At 36.3% G+C, this 24,436-nt stretch overlaps 2 protein-coding genes across 2 annotated transcripts in view; one reads left to right on the top strand and one right to left on the bottom strand.

Annotated features, from left to right (window-relative positions):
- Positions 1-1,885, top strand: part of LOC128232946 (uncharacterized) — a 12,402-nt gene extending 10,517 nt beyond the window's left edge. Inside the window, exon 8 of the mRNA XM_052946766.1 lies at positions 1,487-1,885. The gene's annotated coding sequence lies outside the window, so the exon portion shown is untranslated. The remainder of the gene's footprint in view (positions 1-1,486) is intronic.
- On the bottom strand, positions 88-24,436 carry LOC128232936 (ubiquitin carboxyl-terminal hydrolase MINDY-3-like). The gene is made up of 12 exons (XM_052946748.1): positions 24,267-24,436; positions 16,464-16,607; positions 15,572-15,818; positions 15,117-15,231; positions 13,422-13,495; positions 12,270-12,349; positions 10,513-10,583; positions 7,446-7,526; positions 6,428-6,500; positions 5,752-5,824; positions 1,954-2,116; positions 88-1,238 (listed from the first exon to the last, which is right to left on the bottom strand). Exons 1-12 carry the CDS (start codon positions 24,370-24,372, stop codon positions 1,089-1,091), a joined length of 1,377 nt encoding a protein of 458 aa, XP_052802708.1. The 5' UTR covers positions 24,373-24,436; the 3' UTR covers positions 88-1,088.

Raw genomic sequence — 24,436 nt, 5'->3', positions numbered from 1 at the left:
CCTTGATGTTTGATAGATGTCGAAATAAGTGCATGAACAAGCACATGATGTCACCTTATCATTATGAATCTATTTGACAAACAGACACCGTGTACTGCCATCGTTTTATTCAGAAAACAACAATTTTAAAATGTATGAAACATTAAATTTATATAACACTAAAAGAGCATTAATTACAAAAAAATTGATTTTACAACAAAAATAGAACAAGAACACCGCAAAGAAAGGCAAAATCGCCAAGTCCAATAAACTATATAGTTTATATCCGTGTTCAGTGAGCGTGGATGTGGTCATTTTTGATAGAAGTTTTTACCATTTATATTTTGTTCCAAAATACAAGAGGTATGGTTTTCAATGCAGTTCATTGACAAATAGGCCCGCGATATGTTATCTTCACACAAATGAATACTAGAATGTACTCATTTATAGTCATTCATAGTCCACTTCAATTCCATAGTAGTCCACTTTGGAAGAAGGTATAGTTTTATATCATAATCAAAAAGTTTATATATTTGGAATAGTGAAGTAGTCATGAAATCTGCATGTGTATTTTTATCCTAGTATAGACGAAAAACTCAGTCTTATGTCCTAGTAAAATGAAGGTTTATGATCATATTTACAATTCAATTCAATAAATTGCCATTTAAATTTGTTTATCTTTGGTGTATTCAACAAAAATACATGTTCTTACTTCAGGGAAATACACAATGCCTATTATAATCTCCTAGTTCTATAGAATACATGAGTACATGTATATCCCCTTATAAGGTTTATGCTCAGGTTTCTACCTTAGTTCAACAATAGGCCAATTTGTTCCTAGATCTGTGAAATATACATGTATATGCCACTATTGTTTAATGAGAGGTACTACCATATGTGTAAGTTCGCTGAAGGTATATATTCATATGTTTCATTCATCAACTCTAAGTCAACAGTTAGCTTCTTTGTCAGCAGGTGGAGGTGCTACTATTTACACTAGATTAAGTTCTTCTAAAATTCATTTTCAACATAATTGTATTTCTGAAGTTAAAGATGAAAATCCTTATTCATTAAATATATAATATGATCCTAGCTAGTTCCCCCATATCCTAGTTCATTGAGGGTATGTGATCATTTTTCCACTGCAATTCAATGGTAGGCCACTTAGTAAGAAGGCAGAGTTTTATGGGCGAAGTATCAGTGACCAGTTGGACCTCTATCTCATCGTGAAGGACTGCCTCACCCTCTGCGTACTGAACCTGAAATAATAGTTTGTATATCTGATTATTTATTTTGTAGAAATGTGATTAACTGATCATTATTAACAGATAATTGTGTGTTTCAGTGTAAGATAGTAATATATTTCACTTGTTGAGAACCAAAAGTTAGATTTCATGAGTGGTGAGATATATTGCTATCTTACATTGAACAAACATTTTTTCTTTTTATTATATGCCTTAAATTGGAATCAAAAGTCAAGTTGTATGCTCACATAACACCATTTCAGAAATGACATCACTGATATTGTGCTGACGTTTAAACAGAAAGAAGGCAAAAATTCAAAACAGTGCAAAATATGTTTGAAACAATGAAATATAAATTTCATCTCACTGATCGGAAAGCATATAAAAAGAGAACTTGATCCTGACTTTGAACAATAAAGTGTCAAATGCAATACTATTATTATAAGAGTGTTTCGCGAACCAGTTTTCAAATAAAAAATACTGTGTATTATGACAATATGTAGACATTAAGGGGCTCATTTATCAATAAACATACATGTACTGGTATTATGTACATATCAAAGATTTGTTTTCGTATACAATGAATAGTCCAATATCCAAATGAAGTTTCCATGCTGGTAATTTCAGAATCTTTCTGTCGAAAAATAAAGCTTTGTTAAATCATGTATTTAGACATACTAGGTACAACAACTGGCAAGTATTGCTTACCAATTATCTACCCAATACCCACCGTATTGCCCAAGCATGACCTGGCTATGCCATTGTAATGGTAGAGTTTGAAGCGTTTCGGAATCAAAGGTGTTGTCTCCCCTGGGTAAAACTCTTCAAAGAAACTGTTCTGTGTTATGATCCCAAGACTCTCTGCATCCAGTTTGCTTACCATAATATCCACGCTGAAAAGAGGAATGAGGGTTATAGTCCATTAGTTGTATAGGTGTTAATCTCTAACCCAACATCTTGAGTTCGAGAAACAACAGGTGAATATTCAATTTAACATATGGACAACAGTACTGGTTTTTACCCAGAAAGCAGACTCAACCATGAATTTTGTCTTCATACTCACAATAAAATTTAAACAAGAGATGTTTGTCAAACAATATGCCCCCCCCCCCCCCCCTGAGCGCCATGTTGTCAGGATTATATGGACAATTGAATGAAATATGCATGGACCGAAATGACAGCTGATTTGTTGCTGTTTTAAGATTATGACCATTAAAGTGTGAGGATAAAGTGTGTTATGACTGTCATGACCTTTGAGTCTATAAACTCAAAATCCAGAGTCATCAGCTGGTCATCAGAAACCTAAATGTCAAGTTTGAGGGCCATGGGTGCAGGCATTGTCAAGTTATCACAAGACAAGTTTTTTTCGTTCAAGGTCACTGTGACCTTGACCTTTGACCCGATGACCCCTAAATCATAAGGGGTCATCTACAAGTCAGATGCAACTCCAAGTCAAGTTTGAAGGCCATGGGTTCAGGCATTGTTGAGTTATCACTCGGACAACCTTTTACCATTCAAGTCAAGATCACTGTGACATTGACCTTTGGCTCTATGAATCCTAAAGTCAATAAGGGTGATCTACTGGTCAGGCTTAACATCCATGTCAAGTTTAATGATCATAGGTTCTGGCATTGTTGAGATATCAGTGGGGGAAGATTTGTTAACTTTTTTGTGTTAAAGGTTACTGTGACATTGACCATGGCCTGATGACCCCCAAAGTCGATAGGGGTCATCTACTGGGCAGGCCAAACCTTCATGTCAAGTTTGTTAATCATAGGTCCAAGAATTGTCGAGTTTGCTTTCAAAGTCACTGTGACCTTGACCTTTGACCCCTAAAATCAATAAGGGTCATCAACTGGTCAGGCCCAACCTCCATGTCAAGTTTGAGGGCCATGGGTGCAGGCATTGTTGAGTTATCACTTGGACAACCTTTTATCATTCAAGGTCACTGTGACTTTGACCTTTGGCCCAATGACCCCTGAAATTAATAGGGACAATCTTCTGGCCAGGCTCAACCTCCAAATCAAGTTTGAGGACCATGGGTGCAGCCATTGTCAAGTTATCACTCGAATAACCTTTTACCATTCCAGGTCACTGTGACCTTGACCTTTGGCCCAATGACCCCTTAAATCAATAGGGACCATCTTCTGGCCAGGCCCAACCGCAAAGTCAAGTTTGAGGGCCATGGGTGCAGGCATTGTCGAGTTATCAATCGGACAAACTTTTACCATTCCAGGTCACTGTGACCTTGACCTTTGGCCAGATGACCCCCAAAAACCATAGGGGTTATCTCCTGGTCAGGCCAATTCTCCAAGTCAAGTTTGAGGGCCATGGGTGCAGGCATTGTTGAGTTATCAATCGGACAACCTTTTACCATTTAAGGTCACTGTGACCTTGACCTTTGGCCCATTGAGCCCCAAAAACAATAGGGGTCAGCTACTGGTCAGGCCAATTCTCCAAGTCAAGTTTGAGGGCCATGGGTGCAGGCATTGTTGAGTTATCAATCGGACAACCTTTTACCATTCAAGGTCACTGTGACCTTGACCTTTGGCCCATTGAGCCCCAAAAACAATAGGGGTCAGCTACTGGTCAGGCCCAACCGCAAAGTCAAGTCTGAGGGCCATGGGTGCAGGCATTGTCACGTTATCACTTGGACAACCTTTTACCATTCAAGGTCACTGTGACCTTGACCTTTGGCCTCATGACCCCCAAAAGCAATAGGGGTCATCTACTGGTCAGGCACAACCTCCATGTCCAGTTTGAGGGCCATGGGTGCAGGCATTGTTGAGTTATCACTCGGACAAGCTTTAAAATTATTTTACCATTAAAGGTCACTGTGACCTTGACCTTTGACCCGATGACCCCCAAAATCAATAGGGGTCATCTACTGGTCAGGCCCAACCTTCATGTGAAGTTTGATGACCATACGTCCAGGAATTGTTGAGTTATCACTCAAACTTTGGTCTACCGACGGACCGACCGACCGACCGACATACCGACATGCCTGTGCAAAGCAATAAACCCCTCTTCTTCGAAGGGGGGCATAATTAATTTCTATAAATGTAAAACAAATATGAATGAGTTATCAATGCAATTCAAAGTCATTGTTTCAAAAGATTCCCTCCAGAACTGTGCTTTGCACCATTATTTCAATTATTTAAAAGGCTATACCAAATTGATTCTTTGTTTAGCGCTAGCTTCAGACTTCCACTATCTGGCAGAAAAAAATGCAAAAGAGGTAAACTAATATCCTCTAGGGTTCCAGTGACTTTTAAAAAGGTCAGGGAACATAACACAAAGGACAGGGTGCAGCACAAAAAGGACTGGGCCTGTGAGTCTGCATAAAACATCTTAAGTAATTTCTTAACTTTAGTAGATTTCTTAAAATGTCCGTAGTCAGATTAAAAGAAAAGTACAAGTGACTTTAACATGAAAGAATGTAGATTACATATAATTATAGAAAATAAAATAGTTTAGATATAATTAAGTTATCACAGCATATGTCAAGTGAGAAACTTAAGATAAGTTAGGAAATGACTTAACATGATTTATGAATACCAGGGTGCTAAGCTTGAAATTGGCTGGGAAGAAGCTGGAACATAATGAATATATTAATTAATTATATGAATTAACAGAAAATGTTAGGAATTGTGTGTAATAGAGTAATATTAAGTGTCAACTTCAAATGTCTACAGTCTGAATGAATTTAAAATCAGTGTTTAAGTCTTAATTAAAAAAAGAACTATTGGAAACTCTTTAATACTTAATTCTATGAAGGCAGAAGGGTGCCAATGCTGGTGTCAATGAGGGCAGGAGATTGCTACCAGAAAAGTGAAGGGTGCAGCACTCTTACTTAACTCTTTAGTTAAATCCCTACTCTCTTAACAACAGATGCCCTTGATAGAAAACTTCACTAATAAAAATCACAAAGGATGCATCATTTTACGGTACAAGTCAATATTAATGGAAAATTGAATTCTTCATGTATATGATATCCCGCATTACTTCTTTCAAAATGTATTTATCTTAATAATTACATTAAGTACTAGAACATCATATTTCTTTGCTTTATTTACATTTTGGCTCATTCCAAAGGTTGAAAACCTCCCCACCCTATGAAGCTTAACGAAGAATCAATCTGGCATGGCCTGATCTATAACTTTGTCACAAATGTATGTTTCATGTACAGTGATTAAAAAGAGTCTGCCTTCAGCCAGAATTAATGAAATGCAAAACAAACAACAGAGATTGGAGGTAATATGTATGAAACAACTTTGTCAGTGGGTTTCCTTAGTTTTTTTCTGTTTATTTACTCCCATATCCGACCAATACCAAGTGGGTGGCCTTAACCTTTCAGTCCTTGACAACATGGTACAATACAGCCACCCACTACCCTTGTAATGGAATTATACACTAAAATGCTCCTGCATAATTTCAATAACTCAGTCTGTGGGTGTAGTAATAACTATATATGTATATATTTAAGATATTACATACATTTTACATTAAAACTATGATCAACACTTACTACTCCTTCTCTGAGACCAGATCCAGGGCTTCTAGAAGATCTCCTAACAAGACTGTTGCTATGAAACCATTACCTGCAAGACAATGTCTCCATTGAAATGTTAAACATAATATCTTTATGGTTGTTCTTTGATCATTTATCCAGCCCTCACGTTATTCCTCAGGTTATTCATAATCAATAATTTTCCCTATACAATGTACATATAAAGTAAAAATAGAAAATACTTTTGAAATGAAAATCACATTTTACGTACTACAAAATCAACACCTGATCTTCAATCAAAAAGTGTATAATAACCAGTCATTCTAGACACTTCAACTTGGGTGTTAAATTATTTATTTTATTTTTTTCCACTTACCCAAACGACCCTATATATTCCTCCTGACCCTACATTATTTTGACCATAGTGTGGATTTTTTCCCGAAAAGTCCTTAAAAATGTGAACCACTTTATATTAAAAACATTCTACAATAGAAACATACCCTGATATAGGTTGGTTTGAAACAGAATGCCGGTTCTCAAAAAAAACTAAGAAAAAAAATGTCTGTCTACGTACCCTATTTTTTTGAGATGTTAGTGGAAACAAAGAACTTTTTTTCTGGCCTACTTATAAGTAAGTCTTTGTTATGACAAGACCTTGAATATTTTCTTAGTGTACTGAAGAAGTTTGCTATACCTTCTGGATCAAACCTCTGGAATATTTTCCGTGCTACAGACTGAGCTGTTTCATTGATGATCAGGTTAGTGTCCTGAAAAATATGGGTTGGAATAAGTATATATTTAACATTCTTTGCAAAATTTACAATTATTTTTTCAGTGTAAGATTGAAATATATTTCACTGTGTGAGCATCAAAAGATATATTTCACGAGTGGCGTAGTCACGAGTGGCGTAGTCATGAGTGAAATATTCTCTTTCGGTGTCCACAAGGTGAAATATATTGCTATTTTACATTGAAACAAACATTTGTTCTATTAATTATATGCCTAAACTGGAATAAGAGTAATTTGAATACACTTTCTAAGAATAATATGATAATAATATTCGGCCTTCAAAATGAAACAAAAACATTAAACAAAATCTAAATATGTTTCCCTAGAATAGAATAATTAGAATAGCAATGATTGGAGTCAATAAATATAGCACATACAGTAAGAACTTTAGATTTCTAGAGTTATGATCTTCAAATGTACATGTGCTTTCTTTATAGTGTAAAGAGATTAAGAACTGTTTTTCAATGGAACCTTTTTGTTTCTTGCTGTGTAGGTAGGTTTTGAAATCGGAACCTGACGCTAAACGATCGATAGGGGTCAAGTACTAACCATGACATATATATACCGAGTTTGGAGAAGCTACAGCAAGTTATGGGGAGTGTTTATTTGTGTCTAAAGAATTAAGTCATAAAGCTGGGAGCAGCCCGTCTAAGAGTTATTGTTTAAAAGACCAAAAAAATGCTAACTTTCTAAGTGTTTAGTGGGAAATGCCCAGCAAATGCATTTTTATTAGCCAGTGCACATAAGTAAGCTTCTAATTACCATTTAGTCACTGAGTAAAACCAAGCTATAACGAAGCTATAATGGAGATTTGGAAGTTGTTTTTGATACTAAATGAACATTTGGTGGTTGTAATCTACTTGATGGATTTTAAGCGGTGTGAGCTATTCCATTTTTTTTATCAGATATTGTATGTCCTTACCTTGGAAAAGAGCACAGTCAGATGGGTCTCACTTCCTATCAACCAGATTGGGTATTTGGGATTTTTCAGATTCCAACCTACCTGAAATGCATCACAATTTATAATAAACAAATGCCTTAGTTTTTATCAGTGTGTCCAATAAAACATCAGAGAACAAGACATTACAGGTGGATTTTCAATTTTATCCTCTGTAAATGCAAATTACAATCAACATTCCTAAAATGTACTTTTCACAAGGTCAATAATTTCATTTGAGTCAATATGACTTTTTTATTTGATATTTTATACAATATGCCCTCCTCTTTTCATCAACATAAACCTGAGGACCAGAATATAAATAATTTCATGATAACTTCATGATAATCTTGTCTAGTGTTTAAAAAATGGCCATGTATTAACCATTGAGATGTCAAACAAATGCCCTGTGCCCTCAAAATGTTTTCATGTACAATGTTGTATTTAAACATTTCAATTGACACTCAAATTTACAAGAACATGCATCCTGTTTACCTGTGTGTTACCTGTTTAATCAAATTACTTGTTATACCAATTTAAATGTCAAGGGAGCTAAATTTTGTCTGATTAATATTATCATACAATTTAACAAAAAGTAAGCCAGCTGTAGTTAATGTAAAAGGGGCATAACCACCAAGTTACAAAAGGTATTTACCTAAAAATCAAAGCTGACAGACATTATGTCTATAAACACTGTCACAAAGACTCACCATGATTTGATAAAATTACTTGAGTAATTTTCTGCACAAGACATAAGCCTTCTATTTTTTAATGTAAAAGGGGTATAACTATTGTGTTTCTGACATAATTTACCACACAATAAAAAAAGACCGACACATTATATTGACTATCCCTGTCACCAAGTTTCCTCATGATTGGATAGAAGTTACTTATCAGAAGTAATTTTCTGCACAAGATATGAGCCAACTATTTTTCATAAACATGATATTGTATATGGGGCATATTTCTATGGTAACTGCAGCAATTAACCCCACAACTGAACTTAGATATTGTCTGCACAAGACATAAGCTACTATTTTTTAACGTAAAAAGGGCCAACAACCCTTGAATTAAAAAGGATACTTACACTATGATCAAGTTTGACTGAGACATTATGCCCATAAACACTGTCAACAAGTTATATCATGATTGGATAAACAAGAGCTGTCACAGTATGTGACGAATGCCCCCGAATGTGACATTGACCTACGAACAAGGTCTGTATATGAAAAGTTGATCTTGCCTTTACGTGTCAAATACATATGGCAAGTTATTTTAAATTGCCTCTGAACATAAAAAATACCACCCATACTTGACAACCTACACTGTTATGTCCTTATATTCAGAATTCCCTTGTGAATAAACACTTAGTGTATCTTTCACCTTAGAGGTAGGGACACGGGTCTTGCACGCGACACGTCATCTTGGTATGTGGTACACATGTGGCAAGTCATTTTAAAATCTGTCCATACAGGAGAAAGTTACAGCCCGGACACGACAACCTATACTCTATGTCCTTATATGCAGCACTCATTGTGAATAAACACTAAGTGTGACCTTGACCTTTGAGGTAGGGACATGGGTCTTGCACGCGACAAGTCGTCTTGGTATGTGGAACACATGTGGCAAGTTATTTTAAAATCTGTCCATACAAGGGAAAGTTACAGCCCGGACATGACAACCTATACTCTATGTCCTTATATGCAGCACTCCATTGTGAATAAACACTAAGTGTGACCTTGACCTTTGAGGAAGGGACACGGGTCTTGCACGCGACACGTCGCCTTGGTATGTGGAACACATGTGGCAAGTTATTTTAAAATTTGTCCATACAATGGGAAGTTACAGCCCGGACACGACAACCTATACTCTATGTCCTTATATGCAGCACTCCATTGTGAATAAACACTAAGTGTGACCTTGACCTTTGAGGTAGGGACACGGGTTTTGCACGCGACACGTCATCTTGGTATGTGGAACAAATTTGGCAATTTATTTTAAAATCTGTCCATACAAGGGAAAGTTACAGCCCGGACACGACAACCTATACTCTATGTCCTTATATGCAGCACTCCATTGTGAATAAGCACTAAGTGTGACCTTGATCTTTGAGGTAAGGACACGGGTCTTGCACGCGACACGTCGTCTTGTATGTGGAACACATGTGGCAAATTATTTTAAAATCTGTCCATACAAGAGAAAGTTACAGCCCAGACATGACAACCTATACTCTGTCCTTATATGCAGCACTCCATTGTGAATAAACACTAAGTGTGACATTGACCTTTGTGGTAGAGACACGGGTCTTGCACACGTCACGACGTCTTGGTATGTGGAACACATGTGGCAAGTTATTTTAAAATCTGTCCATACAAGAGAAAGTTACAGCCCGGACACGACAACCTATACTCTATGTCCTTATATGCAGCACTCCATTGTGAATAAACACTAAGTGTGACATTGACCTTTGAGGTAGGGACACGGGTCTTGCACGTGACACGACGTCTTGGTATGTGGAACACATGTGGCAAGTTATTTTAAAATCTGTCCATTCAAGAGAAAGTTACAGCCCGGACACGACAACCTATACTCTATGTCCTTATATGCAGCACTCCATTGTGAATAAACACTAAGTGTGACCTTGACCTTTGAGGTAGGGACATGGGTTTTGCATGCGACACGTCGTCTAGGTATGTGGAACACATTTGGCAATTTATTTTAAAATCTGTCCATACAAGGGAAAGTTACAGAGCCGGACGGACGGACGGTGCGATTTTAATATGCCCACCTTCGGGGGCATAAAAATTTACTGTCCGCACAAGGCTTTGCAGAGCCATCAATGCAACCATTGTCAAAAGTAAAACCTACATATGTATATTGTCTCGTCAGGAGACATAACAATTAGACATTTGTAGCAATTTATTATGGTTCTACGATCAAAATTGAACATATTTTTTATCTATTTATTTTGTTAGTGTTGTGCTTTGTACCATCAAGTACCAATATTTGTCAACATTAACACTAAAAGTCATTGAAAGATTAAATAACTTACTTCACAGTATCTAAGGTGCTCCATATAAGACAGGAAACCTATACAAGACCTTCGAGATACACCTTGTAGTTCTGAAATGTAACAAAATACTCATTAAAAAATCATACAACACGATTCGATCAAAACAATCTGTCACTAGGATATAATGAGCAGCAGCATGGTAAGCAGATGCATATGCTTGTTGGTTGTTCTCAGTTGACCATAGGACATAACAGCAATAATTCTAGCAGAAATGTTGGGCCTTTAACAAATATTCATGAGAACATATAAATATTTCAAATGTTTTTGCGCAATGACACCAGCGGTTCCTCTTTCTCACCCCTTTTTTAAAACAAGAGGGCCAAGATGGCCCTATATTGTTCACCTGAGTAAAAATTTGTGCTACATACTTGTTGATAATTAAAGGGCAATAACAGGGATTTGGCTTCTCTGACGTAATATGCCCATTCACATGTTCACCAAATTTTGTGATGATTGGACAAATGCTTAAAAAGTTATTGATAGGACAAGAGCAATTTTAGGTAATTTCTATGATTAAATTGCAATAACTCTCATGTAACTACAGCAACTTTGCTAATTATCAAACACGCTCATACACATTCTGTCCAAATTTGGTCTTGATTGGACAAAGGGTTAAAAAGTAATTGATCGGAATCTATACTGGATGGTGCCTGTCTGCCCTTCCATACACCAGAGGTGGAACTATTATATGTCCAGTTTTTTAAACACATGACAAATATGTTTTTGTTTAAAAAGATACAAAGGACAATTACTCTTACAATATTTAGGTTGGATTTTATACAACTCTTCACAAAAAAACACAATGTTCTGTGAATAAGTTCATGAAGTTTGAAGTTGGTACTTTCAATGATTTTAAAACAATAAATAACAATAAAAAAAACAGATGACTCATATTCGAGCTTGACTTCAAAATTATCAAAACCACCTTTCTGACAAATTTCCAGGATATTTGGGCTAAAAATGTTACCTCTATAGTGTTAAGATTTACCGCAATTAATACAATTGTTTTAATATTCCAAAAAGGATAATTAAATGTCGAAAACAATTGTTCTTTTGTCAGACATGTCACTGACAGAAACGATGTGTTGCCGCGAACTTTTAAGATGACGTATTGATTTGTTTCATGGTCTAAGTGATCATCGCCATACAAGAGGTTTTAAAGATGCACTCTTACTCCCACATAAGATTTACCACAATTAATACAATTGTTTTAATATTCCAAAAAGGATAATTAAATGTCGAAAACAATGGTTCTTTTGAAGGATACTGTGTTTAATTTGAAAGAAATGTGCATAAAACACGACATTTCTACCTTATGAGACTATAGCAGATTACAGTAAATGTTTTAGAAATTTACCAATCATTAAATACTTTTGCGTTTTCAGCTATCAAATACATAGTTTCAATTTTGTTATCAGTTATTAATATTTTCCATAAATGCATTATTTAGATAGTAGTTAAAGATTTATCACTCAAAAACTATGTTTGTTGTACATGTGTATGTATTGATTTTGAATAAGAGTGTCACTTTAAGGGTCAGGGGGCATTGCAGGTTAAAAATTTAGACTTGAAGCAATTGCTCATAGTTTCTACAATACGGAAAGATAAAGGCTACAGTTTCTGACTAGCAACACAAAGTGGCAATGTTCATAATACAGAACCATATGTTCTGTAACAACAATGTCCTGTAACTTTACAACTGTCGAGAAGTCCGATACATTCAATTAATTACTTACTGAGTCCAGATATGTCCTTATCATTATCCCATACATTGGTGACAGCTTTACCAGTGATGAGCAGGTTTATCAGACTTTGTCTGAAATGAAAGTATTGGTACAGTTATAATTAATTAAAAGCAGGCATTTTAATGACAGTTTAAGTGGAGGAATTAAATTTCTTTACAATCATTTTAGTCATTATCATATATTGATAGGTGAATAATTATAAAAAGAGCTATCAGAGAATGTGATAAATCCCCCTGCACCCCCAAGTGTCAGACATACTGCCTTGATAGAACAGCTTAAGAAATCAAGTAAAGAATGTGTCACTATAGGTAAACATGCCACAGAGAGACATAAGGAAGATTGGAAAATATTGTTACTGTTATATGACACAAACTATCATCAGTAAGGCTTATATGGCAAAACATCAAGTTCAGTTCAGAAGATTGCTGTGACCTTGACCTCAAAGGTAGGGACACGGGTCTTGTGCGCGACACATTCTCATGCTATGTTGGTCACTTCTGCAAAATAACTTTTAAATCTGACCATGAATGAGAAAGATATCGACCAGATTGATGCACATGATTCCTATATTATGGCCCCTACTTTACTTTGTAAAGAGGGGGCATAATAACATTGATCTAGATTTCATACAAACAAACACAGTGTCATTAAGATTTGGTGTAGAATGTGAGCAAAACTCAAATTGGTTTTACTTCTTGATCCATGATCAAACTTGACCAATATGACCTAGTTACATAGAGACGCACTTTCTGACTAAGTGTCAATGAGAGAGAAAATTCGGCCTCTTGAGTGTTTACATGCGTTATGTAACAATGCTCAACATACAAGAACCAATCAAAAAATCATTATTTCGTACCCAGCTGAACTAACTAGAATCCTCCAAATCAGATGTGTCACTAAATGTCAAGAGCCCTTATCATTTTTTCAGCTCAAGGAAAATCTGACTGGTAATGAAACAAAGTCAAGATATAATGGCAATAACCAATGCTGCCAGGTTTTGTAAAAATTGGAGAAGAAATGTCCAAGTTATAGGGCAGAAATGCAAATGGAACGCCGCAGATGTTGATGAAGCTGGACAACATGATCTGTATATGATGGCCATACTACGTAAACGACACAAAAATAAACAAACATTGGTCTTACGTGCCATGTCCAAAAAGGCCGTGTATAAGTGGTTCTCCAGGATCTTCCACTTCATTGCGAATCTGTTCTATACCCTGAAGAGTAACAAAGAAAGGACATCAATTCAGAATAAAACTTTTTTGCCTTGCAGTGACCAAACTTTTCTGTGGACCGTAGTAGGTGGGGCATTATTTTCATTGGAAAGTGATAGGTGAGGCATTATTTTCCGTGGACAGTGAAAGGTCAGGCATTATTCTTTAAACAGTAAGTATTAACTAAACTAAACAAGACAACAGAAACAAGAGATGTTTGTCAAACATTATGCCCCCCTGAGCGCCATGTTGTCAGGATTATATGGACAATTGAATGAAATATGCATGGACCCAAATGACAGCTGGTTTGTCACTGACATTGGATGCCGTTAAGGCAGTTTTAAGATACCATGACCTTTGACCTCAAAATCCATAGGAGTCATCAGCTGGTCACAAAAAATCTAAATGTCAGGTTTGAGGGCCATGGATGCAGGCATTGACAAGTTATCACACAGACAAGATTTTTTTCGTTCAAGGTCACAGTGACCTTGACCTTCGACCACATGACCCCTAAAATCATAAGGGGCCATCTACAGATCAGACGCAACATCAAATCAAGTTTGAGAGCCATGGTTGCAGGCATTGTCGAGTTATCACTCGAAACATTTTTGCATTCAAGGTCACTGTAAACTTGACCTTTGACTCGATGACTCCTAAAATCAATAAGGGTCATCTACTGGTCAGGCCCAACTTCCATATCAAGTTTGATGACCATAGGTCTAGGCATTGTTGAGTTATCAATCGGACAAGCTTTAAAATTATTTACCATTAAAGGTCAGTGTGACCTTGACCTTTGACCTGATGAGCCCTTAAATCAATAGGGGTCATCTACTGGTCAGGCCCAACCTTCATGTCAAGTTTGATGACCATACATTCAGGAATTGTCGAGTTATCACTCGGACAAGCTTTGGTCTACCGACCGACCGACTGACATACCGACATGCCTGTGCAAAGCAATATACCCCTCTTCTTTGAAGGGGGGCATAACAACTATTTTCAGACTAACATTTTTTGTCAGACAAGCATACAATTACAAAGGATAGCCTACCCGGTGGGTGAAATACATGAATGACACTGATAAACACTGTTCACTTAAGTAGGACTTATCTGTCAAAATATAAGTAAATAAGTTAGAAACATAATTTATATTACCTTAAATGGCAAAAAAATCAATCTTACCACAAACAATTCAATCAACTTTATATGTCAATATTAATATTCAGCAATATCACGCCATCAACATGAATGAGGCAACGCCATTCGGTGACCCTGTATTTTTCCACATTGGGTCACCAATTTAATATATCATACCAAAATTGGGTATATTTTCCAATTCAGATGAATCATTGAAACATTTCCCATCAATAAATCAATATAAATGTACGGTATGGGTTGTCGACGTGATATAATTGTTACCGGGTTAGCTGACCTGATATGGGATATACGAAGCGCATATTCCTGCTCAAACTTCGCTCTCACCCGTTGCCCTGTATATCCCATATCTGGTCACATTCTAAACCTGTAACTTATTATATTCTTTTCCATGAAATTAAAGACAAAATCTTTATAGCTAGTCAGGCTCAACAAATAGTAATAACTATACCTGTAGACCATTATACCTTACTTTAGTTAGCACTATAGAGTAGAGATATAGTAGAACGCCTGAAGGACCTGTGAACGCAGATATATTTTCCCGCAGACACTTCCGAACAGATGCTTCACTTTCACACTTGGTACACCTAAAAATTTAACAGAATAGGGAGGCAAATATAACAGCGGAATCTCTGGTATAGATAGTTCTGTTAACTTTGGATTAGACAATCATATTTTTACTTGTGTTTCATACCAACATTTTATAAATTTCTTTAAAGAACAAGCTGAAGTCTACACACAAATTCATCTTTTGCATCTTTAGGATTACTGAGAATAATTGAAGTACCTAATTCTAACAAGAATACCGTCTTAATTGTATTTGGGAAGTGTATTTAATTGATGGTTACCAATATAATCATCAGCACATTTTAAAAAAGAAAGAAGGAACAGTTTCAAATAGCATCATCTCTTGATGTAGACTTTTACCTCAATCTTGAATGGAAGACATTTTGATCTACATGAAGCTTGGATCTTTTACAAGAGCTCTGGCCTGCTTCTGATTGGTCCATATCAATTTTGTTGCAGTCAGCTGACTCAGTGCTCAGTTCTGATTGACTCTTGTTGTTTTCTGGCTCCTCCTCCTCCTCCAAGCTAATAACCGAATAGCCATTAGTGGAGATGAGGACTAGAATATCACAAAGTGCTTGTACTAGCAAGTCCAGACTTTCATTTTCTGAAGAAAAAGTAAAAAGCTGTTAAACATTATGGAACAAAGACTTGATAGAAAAACTCTTCAAGAGACTGATTCGACATATTAACTAATTTTAAATTTAAACATTTATTTTATTAATAAATTTATAACAGTATTTTTAAATTAAACTTCATTTTCCTTTTCATAAAAAAAGCCTTTAGTAAGACAACATAAATGTGATATTTATTTTTTTCTTTATAGTACCATTTGCTTGGCATTTACCGCGCAAAGCATGACTGCAAAACTCATTGTACAGTAAAGCAAAAACAAATAACAAATATCTTAGAATTGCCTTTGTACTAGAAGTAGCATGCTTAATAAACTTACATAATGGAACTAATTAATGAATAAGTGAATGGAAATTTGGAGGTTGTTTTCGCAGAGGCTTTCTAAATGATTTAATCAGATACTGCAGGAGGCATAAGCTCCAACACTAAAAAATTATCTCATTTATAAAGATATTAAACAAATTCTCAATACACAACATTGTCTTTTATATAAAACAAACAGGTATTGTTCTTATACTTTATGTTAAGAACAGATAAATGGTAAAAGGTCACAAATTAGAAAGATTATTTATCCACTTTAATATGTTAATTGAGATCAAAAACATGTTATAATGCATACCTGACAATTGTGTATGATCCTTACAGGGTTTATCACCAAATAGTGCATTCTTCACAACAAATCCCTGGACAGGAGCTATAACTGCACAAGGACCCCCTTCATACTGTACAAGTGCCGTCCTTTCATCACTGCCAAACACAAAACCTGAAAATTGTCTTACATTACAGTCAAGTAAAGTGTATATATTGAATTACAAGTACTTCTAATGACAATAGTATTTATAAAGGGTAACATAACCTACATTAATATTGTACCCTACATTGTTTATAAGAAGCTTTTGTGATGACAAACAAATGTTTTGGATTCCATAGCCTGTCTATGATTTTTTCCAGACTGTGAAATAGAGAGAAGTGAGTTACTGCCCTACAAACACCAACATATTAACACTTTGTAAACACTATGGCAGATGCTAGGTATTGTTAGCATCTTGTTTGAACAAGTTTTAACATTTTGCATTAAATTTGCTTTAATAGCTTTCGAAATCTATCACTCTTAACCCTTTAGCACATAGACAAGTGGCCGGATTGCACCTCCCAGTCAATAGCCAACTTACTGATAAGCAGTCCTTATCTGTATAGGTACTTTTCAGGATATTTGAAAATGAGAAAATGAATACAGCAGTATGACCTTAAAATCAATGTTACTCCAAATAATTGTGTCCAAATCTTTTTTATGTGAATACATTGTTTATAGATAATTACGGTAAATTATCTAATAAATGGTGTCAATGATGAAATATTAAATTATTTTATTTCAGCTGTGAATGTATTTCCAAGATGGAATTGTAACATTTCTCTGAAATGTCATAATTGCATTAAATCAAAGAGTAATAAAATGCTGGGATCGATCTAAATTTTATTACCCCATCATAAAAAAGACACATCTGGATTAACAAGAGGGCCAAACGGCCCTGAATCGCTCACCTGTCATATATTGCACATTCTTCCATTATATACAAATATTGAAAACCTAAGCCTATGAACACATATAGAGAAAACCCTTCAGCCCCAGGGTTTGGTCAATTTTGACCCCAGGGCCATAATTTGAACAAGCTTTGTAGAGGTCCACTAGACGATGAATCATGCCAAATATCTAAGCTCTAAGCAACGTAAGTTCAGAGGAGATGATTTTTTTAAGTTTTCACTATAAACATATAGAGAAAACCCATGACCCCCCAAGGGGGCGGGGCCAATTTTGACCCCAAGGCCATAATTTGAACAATCTTTGTAGAGGTCCACTAGACGATGAATCATGCCAAATATCTAAGCTCTAGTCCAATTAAGTTCAGAGGAGAAGTTTTTTAAGTTTTAACTATAAACAAATAGAGAATACCCTAACCCACCGGGGCGGGGTCAATTTTGACCCCAAGGCCATAATTTGAACAATCTTTGTAAAGGTCCACTACACGATGAATCATGCCAAATATCTAAGCTCTAAGCAACGTAAGTTCAGAGGAGATTTTTGATTTTTTTTACTATCAACAAATAGAGAAAACCCATGACCCCCCAGGGGCGGGGCCAATTTTGACCCCAGGGCCAAAATTTGAACAATCTTTGTAGAGGTCCACTAGACGATGAATCATGCCAAATATCTAAGCTCTAGTCCAAGTAAGTTAAGAGGAGAAGATTTTTGAAGTTTTAACTATAAACATATCAAGTATACCCATGACCCCCCGGGGCGGGGCCAATTTTGACCCCAAGGCCATAATTTGAACAATCTTTGTAGAGGTCCACTAGACGATGAATCATGCCAAATATCTAAGCTCTAGTCCAAGTAAGTTCAAAGGAAAGTATTTTTGAAGTTTTAACTATAAACATATAGAGAATACCCTAACCCCCCGGGGCGGGGCCAATTTTGACCCCAGGGCCATAATTTGAACAATCTTTGTAAAGGTCCACTAGACGATGAATCAAGCCAAATATCTAAGCTCTAGTCCAAGTAAGTTCAGAGGAGAAGATTTTTGAAGTTTTAACTATAAACATATAGAGAATATCCATGACCCCCCCCCCCCCCCGGGCGGGGCCAATTTTGAGCCCAAGGCCATAATTTGAACAATCTTTGTAAAGGTCCACTAGACGATGAATCATGCCAAATATCTAAGCTCTAGTCCAAGTGAGTCAAGAGGAGAAGATTTTTGAAGTTTTAACTATAACAGGGATGATAACAGAGCCAAGTTGCCAATCCTGAAAATGTCTGCGTGGGGTTCAGGGGGCCGCTTAAGGCCCCCGATGGGTCCAGGGCAAAGCCCTGGTGGGGGGACAAGGGGGGCGAAGCCCCCCGAAGCTTTCAGTTTTTCAGGGATTCTAATACCCTTTTTTGCCTTAGAATAGTGATCAAGGAGTACACCTTTTGGTTTGGTAGAAATAATTATGTTCAACATGAGACATCCACAATCAGAACAATTATCAGGTTATCTTAGCAGTGAAGTTTAACACCTTTGTCTTTAAACAAAGATAAATTTACTTTTTTTACCTGAAGTCACAGGCATTAGACATGTACCTGACATTTTGGTTCAGTTGTCAACTTCCCATAAAACTCAACTGGCTATGATCCAATGCCTGTGTATGAACAGTCTACACTGTGGGATGTTTGATTTATAATAATGAACAACATATCAATTATCATGCTTGCATATGTTTATTGTAAAAGTGTTATCAATTCAATTTTTATGTATCATAAGAGTATTTATTCCATTTTCTGCACATTTGATGGGAATATCATATTATTAATTAATATATATATTATTCCAAGTAATATCCAAACGGGACTTAAATTCTTTTGCAGCGTAGCCGTTGTGGACATGGTGGACTTTGACATATTCTGGTCCCAAAGCCAGATTTTTTCCCCTCATGGTGTTACATGAGTCCAGTAGCACACAAACTAGATTGTCCCACGGCAGTTTAAGTCTATCAAACAGGCTTTCAAAATCCTTGAAAATTGATTCAGAATCAGCTCTTGTGATTTTTAAGGAGGCCAAATGTCTCAATACTATTTCTTTCTCTATAGCAGAAAAATATCTGCAACAGTTTTCTCATTGTTTGTGTTTGTTGACTTGTCTTAGTTGAAACAAAACCGAGATCCATTAACTCCTCCACATGTTCATCATTGAAATGGCTAGCTACTCCGTAAGTCATCTTGTATGATGCTGTACACCTTAGAAGTATTAATTCACTGAGAGCTTTTGTATCTTTGGCAAGTGTCTTAAGTAAGACACACTACTGTGGTGCCAGGGAGCATGTTCAGCCATAAATCCAAGTATCATGGCCTCTGGATTGAATTGTCAGTCATTGACAGGAACAACTGGACGCACTGGCTGAGGTGTCTGTTCATCCCTGACTTTTGTAACCATCAACATACCTGGAAATACAAATTACAACTATAGATTTTAAATCTCACTCAAACTGGGTCCTCAAGAAGTTTCGTTGAACTGTCTCAAATAGAAAATAAAATGACTGCCTATACGTAATATATATATTACTACTACAAAATATTTATTCATTTTTTTTTTTTAAATTTGAACCAAACCAATTTTCATTTGAACCATAAAGGTCAACAGCCACTTCTTATTGAGAACAATGCTTCAAACATTATGAGAATAATAAAGAAACGGTTTACAGCTTAAACTTCCATCGGCGAAATAAAATTTGTAAAATAAAAATCGATTATGACACAATCCGAATCGGGATGTCCGAAATATGCTACATGCGCAAAATTCATTCTCAGTTTGATCACTTTCTATTAACTTAAAAAGAAACGTTTCGGGAATTTCTCTTAAAAAAAAAAGTACCCTTAAAATCGACGAATCGATGTTTTTAGAAGTTGGTGGTGGTCGTTTTTTTCCAATTTTCCAATACCCGTTTATTCGTCTTCGTCGTCTGTCATATCCGGATACGACCATCCTGATACAGTCTTCTAGTCCCATCGGTAATTTCCGTAATCACCGGATGCTATCTTAACCAATCATATAGCTCGATTGCCAAGACGTAAATAGTTTCGTTAATTTCCGGCTTTACGCTTCCGGAAAACTCACCTTTCGTACCCATATTGTTCGAACTGAGCTCGAATCGCTCCCTGTACCCCTCCCCCCAGAAAAAAACTCAACGGATTTACATTCATCTCAAAATCGATCCGTGAGGCCTTAAATCCGGAATTTTATCATCCCTGTATAAACATATCAAATATACCCATGACCCCCCGGGGCGGGGCCAATTTTGACCCCAAGGCCATAATTTGAACAATCTTTGTAGAAGTCCACTAGACGATGAATCATGCCAAATATCTAAGCTCTAGTCCAAGTAAGTTCAGAGGAGAAGATTTTTGAAGTTTTCACTATAAACATATAGAGAAAACCCATGACCCCCAAGGGAGCGGGGCCAATTTTGACCCCAAGGCCATAATTTTAACAATCTTTGTAAAGGTCCACTAGACGATGAATCATGCCAAATATCTAAGCTCTAGTCCAATTAAGTTCAGAGGAGAAGATTTTTGAAGTTTTAACTATAAACATACAGAGAATACCAATGCCCCCCCCCCCCGGGCGGGGCCAATTTTGTAGAGGTCCACTAGACGATGAATCATGCCAAATATCTAAGCTCTAGGCCAAGTAAGTTCAAAGGAGAAGATTTTTGAAGTTTTCACTATAAACATATAGAGAAAACCCATGACCCCCCGGGGCGTGGCCAATTTTGACCCCAAGGCCATAATTTGAACAATCTTTGTAAAGGTCCACTAGACGATGAATCATGCCAAATATCTAAGCTCTAGTCCAATTAAGTTCAGAGGAGAAGATTTTTGAAGTTTTAACTATAAACATACAGAGAATACCAATGCCCCCCCCCCCCGGGCGGGGCCAATTTTGTAGAGGTCCACTAGACGATGAATCATGCCAAATATCTAAGCTCTAGGCCAAGTAAGTTCAAAGGAGAAGATTTTTGAAGTTTTCACTATAAACATATAGAGAAAACCCATGACCCCCCGGGGCGTGGCCAATTTTGACCCCAAGGCCATAATTTGAACAATCTTTGTAAAGGTCCACTAGACGATGAATCATGCCAAATATATAAGCTCTAGTCCAAGTAAGTTCAGAGAAGAAGATTTTTGAAGTTTTAACTATAAACATATATAGAGAATACCCATGACCCCCCAGGGCGGGGCCAATTTTGACCCCAGGGCCATAATTTGAACAAACTTTGTAGAGGTCCACTAGACGATGAATCATGCCAAAAATCTAAGCTCTAGGACAAGTAAGTTCAGAGGAAAAGATTTTTTAAGTTTTCACTATAAACATATAGAGAAAACCCATGACCCCCCGGGGCGGGGCCAATTTTGACCCAAGGGCCATAATTTGAACAATCTTCGTAGAGGTCCACTAGACCATGAATCATTCCAAATATCTAAGCTCTAGGCCAAGTAAGTTCAGAGGAGAAGATTTTTTAAGGTTTTCACTATAAACATAAAAAGAAAACCCATGACCCCCCGGGGTGGGGCCAATTTTGACCCCAGGGCCATAATTTGAACAAACTTTGTAGAGGTCCACTAGACGATGAATCATGCCAAATATCTAAGCTCTAGGCCAAGTAAGTTCAGAGGAGAAGATTTTTGAAGTTTTCACTATAAACATATAGAGAAAACCCATGACCCCCGGGGGCGGGGCCAATTTTGACCCAAGGGCCATAATTTGAACAATCTTGGTAGAGGACTATTTGGTGATCCTACCTACCATATATCAACGGCCTAAGCCTTGTGGTTCGGGAGAAGAAGATTTTTAAAGTTTTTCCTTTTGGTTGCCATGGCATTGATTCTGTCACTGTTATAAATCAAGTGCATCTGCTGGTGCGACAACAAATCCGATAATTAGGGCAAGCAGTCACAGCCCAGTCAACACCTCGTTAATAATTGCGAAATTTTATTGCTTTCACGGATTAACAACGACATCCTTTAACTATTTTGTCTCTTATTAGCAAACAATTTTACGATTAAGCTCAACAGCTTTGTTGATGCGTAACTAACATGTAAGTTAACATGTAACATGTAAAAAATGCAAATTTTAGGTTGTCAGAAAGACACGTGATATGCAAATTTCGTAATGACATTTACGCGCTAAGAATAGATTTACTTTCGTTTTTGTCGCAATTTGTAATTGCTATAAATGCAGCATTTTAGGTGGTTAAAAAGTGTCAAAAAGATTAACAGAAGTCATTGGGTATGCTTACAAATAAATGGAACTACATCCCATTTGATAAGGCTGCAGTAAAGAGTAGACACTATTTTATTAGGACAGTCACATAATGGCCAATGTATATATATACAATATATATTTCTTAAGTGAGTTCCCATTTAATTTAAATTTATAGATCTCATAATTTCATAATTGTATTCTTTAATTCTATGACACTATTGTATACAGGCATTAAACTGAAATCAACATATTGATACATATATGTCGCATTTTCGGCAATATTTGCATTATTTTTTATAATTTATATACTTGTATCTATATTTTGTCAATAGAATAGCAAATATCTTGTACTTCATGTACAACAATATTATATTATGTTCTGCACGACAATCATTGAATGTGCTAAATAAATGCAATTTAAGGCTCTTAAAATGCTTAAACCCCATGAGCTTCAGGGTTTCGCCCCTTCTGAGCAACCACAAGGGCGCTGCCCTGGACCCTTGTGCCTTTTGCCCCCTTAACCTTTGCAAAAAAGTGGCGGCAACTTTTACAAACCAGGGGGAACCCCGGAATTTATTTTTTAAAGGGGATTTTTTTCTCAGGAAAAGGGGAAAACATGCCTCCTTGATGAAAGTCAGACACGGAATAACAGTGTCTGGTATATAAGGAAATGAAATTCTGCCACTGGATTCCTGTTTTCGTCACATACCCCATATAGTCTAAAATAATAGACATGTTATACGGGATTCTTCCAATCCCTAACGTCGAAACGGGAATGTGCAAAAAACGGGGGTGTTTTAAAAATATTGAAATTGTTTTAAGTGAAGTATTTTATGGTTGAAATTGATCATAAAGAGTTATATTCATATTTTACCATGTAAGTGAAATGTTATTTTGCACTAAACAAGCATTTAGTGCATTAAAACAAGTTGTTTACCTTTCCAATAAAACGAAAGTTGACTGACACAGGCAACAATTATGCGAAGGGGAACAACTCGATACAATCGTAATAGCTCGGCCTCCTTCGACAAAGCTTCGAGATAGACCTTGTTATACAATCGTAACAACTCTGCCATGGCCGAAATGTTCCGAGCGATTTAAAACTGTGCCCTAAAGTCTTGCAGGTGCCCTTCATGTATATATCGTTATGTTTTGACAGAATGAAATGAAAAAAGCAGTCAAACTCATAATTATAAGTTGGATATTTATTTTTTGTGTACGGAACTAATATAAAATAACATTATCTGGTAATATTTCTTGTTTTTATGATATTTTATAGACGCTATATGCTTTAACCCGGAATCCTGATCAGAACAACTACCCACTTTTGATACTAAACAATTTGTACGTGAAGGATTTGCCATATCAAAAATCTAAAAAAAATCTGTCAACGTACAATTATTTGGACTAATACCCCATATTGATCCAGACCTATCATGTTTTGGAATACAATATAATTTTTATAAATACTTCGTCAAAAAATGCCCAAATATATGAATGCACAATGATCATCAGCATTAATAGTTTCTTTAAGATCTTTATAGCTAAATAGGTAACATCCGAATTCGTTCATCCGAATTCGTTCATCCGAAACTACCTCAATCAACAACAACTAATATACATACCTTGTGTCCATCTGGAAAATACTTCATCCTTCAAATCATTTCCCCAAAGAAGCGACTTTATTTCTGACAAAGTACCATTGTCCAGTTTGTTATTCATTTCTGCCATCGCTTTGAAATGTTTAAGTTTGCTTGCAATTTACATTTTCTGAAATTAAGTAGCAGACCACATA

The sequence above is a fragment of the Mya arenaria genome, chromosome 1, assembly GCF_026914265.1.
Source record: "Mya arenaria isolate MELC-2E11 chromosome 1, ASM2691426v1".
NCBI classification, from domain to species: Eukaryota; Metazoa; Mollusca; class Bivalvia; order Myida; family Myidae; genus Mya; species Mya arenaria.
The sequence above is the reverse complement of the archived record's forward strand: the minus strand, read 5'-3'. Positions and strand labels throughout refer to the sequence as shown.

Bases quoted from the DNA above. Each gene is read 5' to 3' on its own strand.
- LOC128232936 (XM_052946748.1), bottom strand. From the start codon at position 24,372: ATGGCAGAAATGAATAACAAACTGGACAATGGTACTTTGTCAGAAATA. The intron at 5,825-6,427 runs GTATAGCAAACT...ATTGTCTTGCAG, and splicing joins CCAGAGGTTTGATCCAGAAG to GTAATGGTTTCATAGCAACA. The intron at 2,117-5,751 runs GTAAGTGTTGAT...TCCTCTTTTCAG, and splicing joins CTGGTCTCAGAGAAGGAGTA to CGTGGATATTATGGTAAGCA.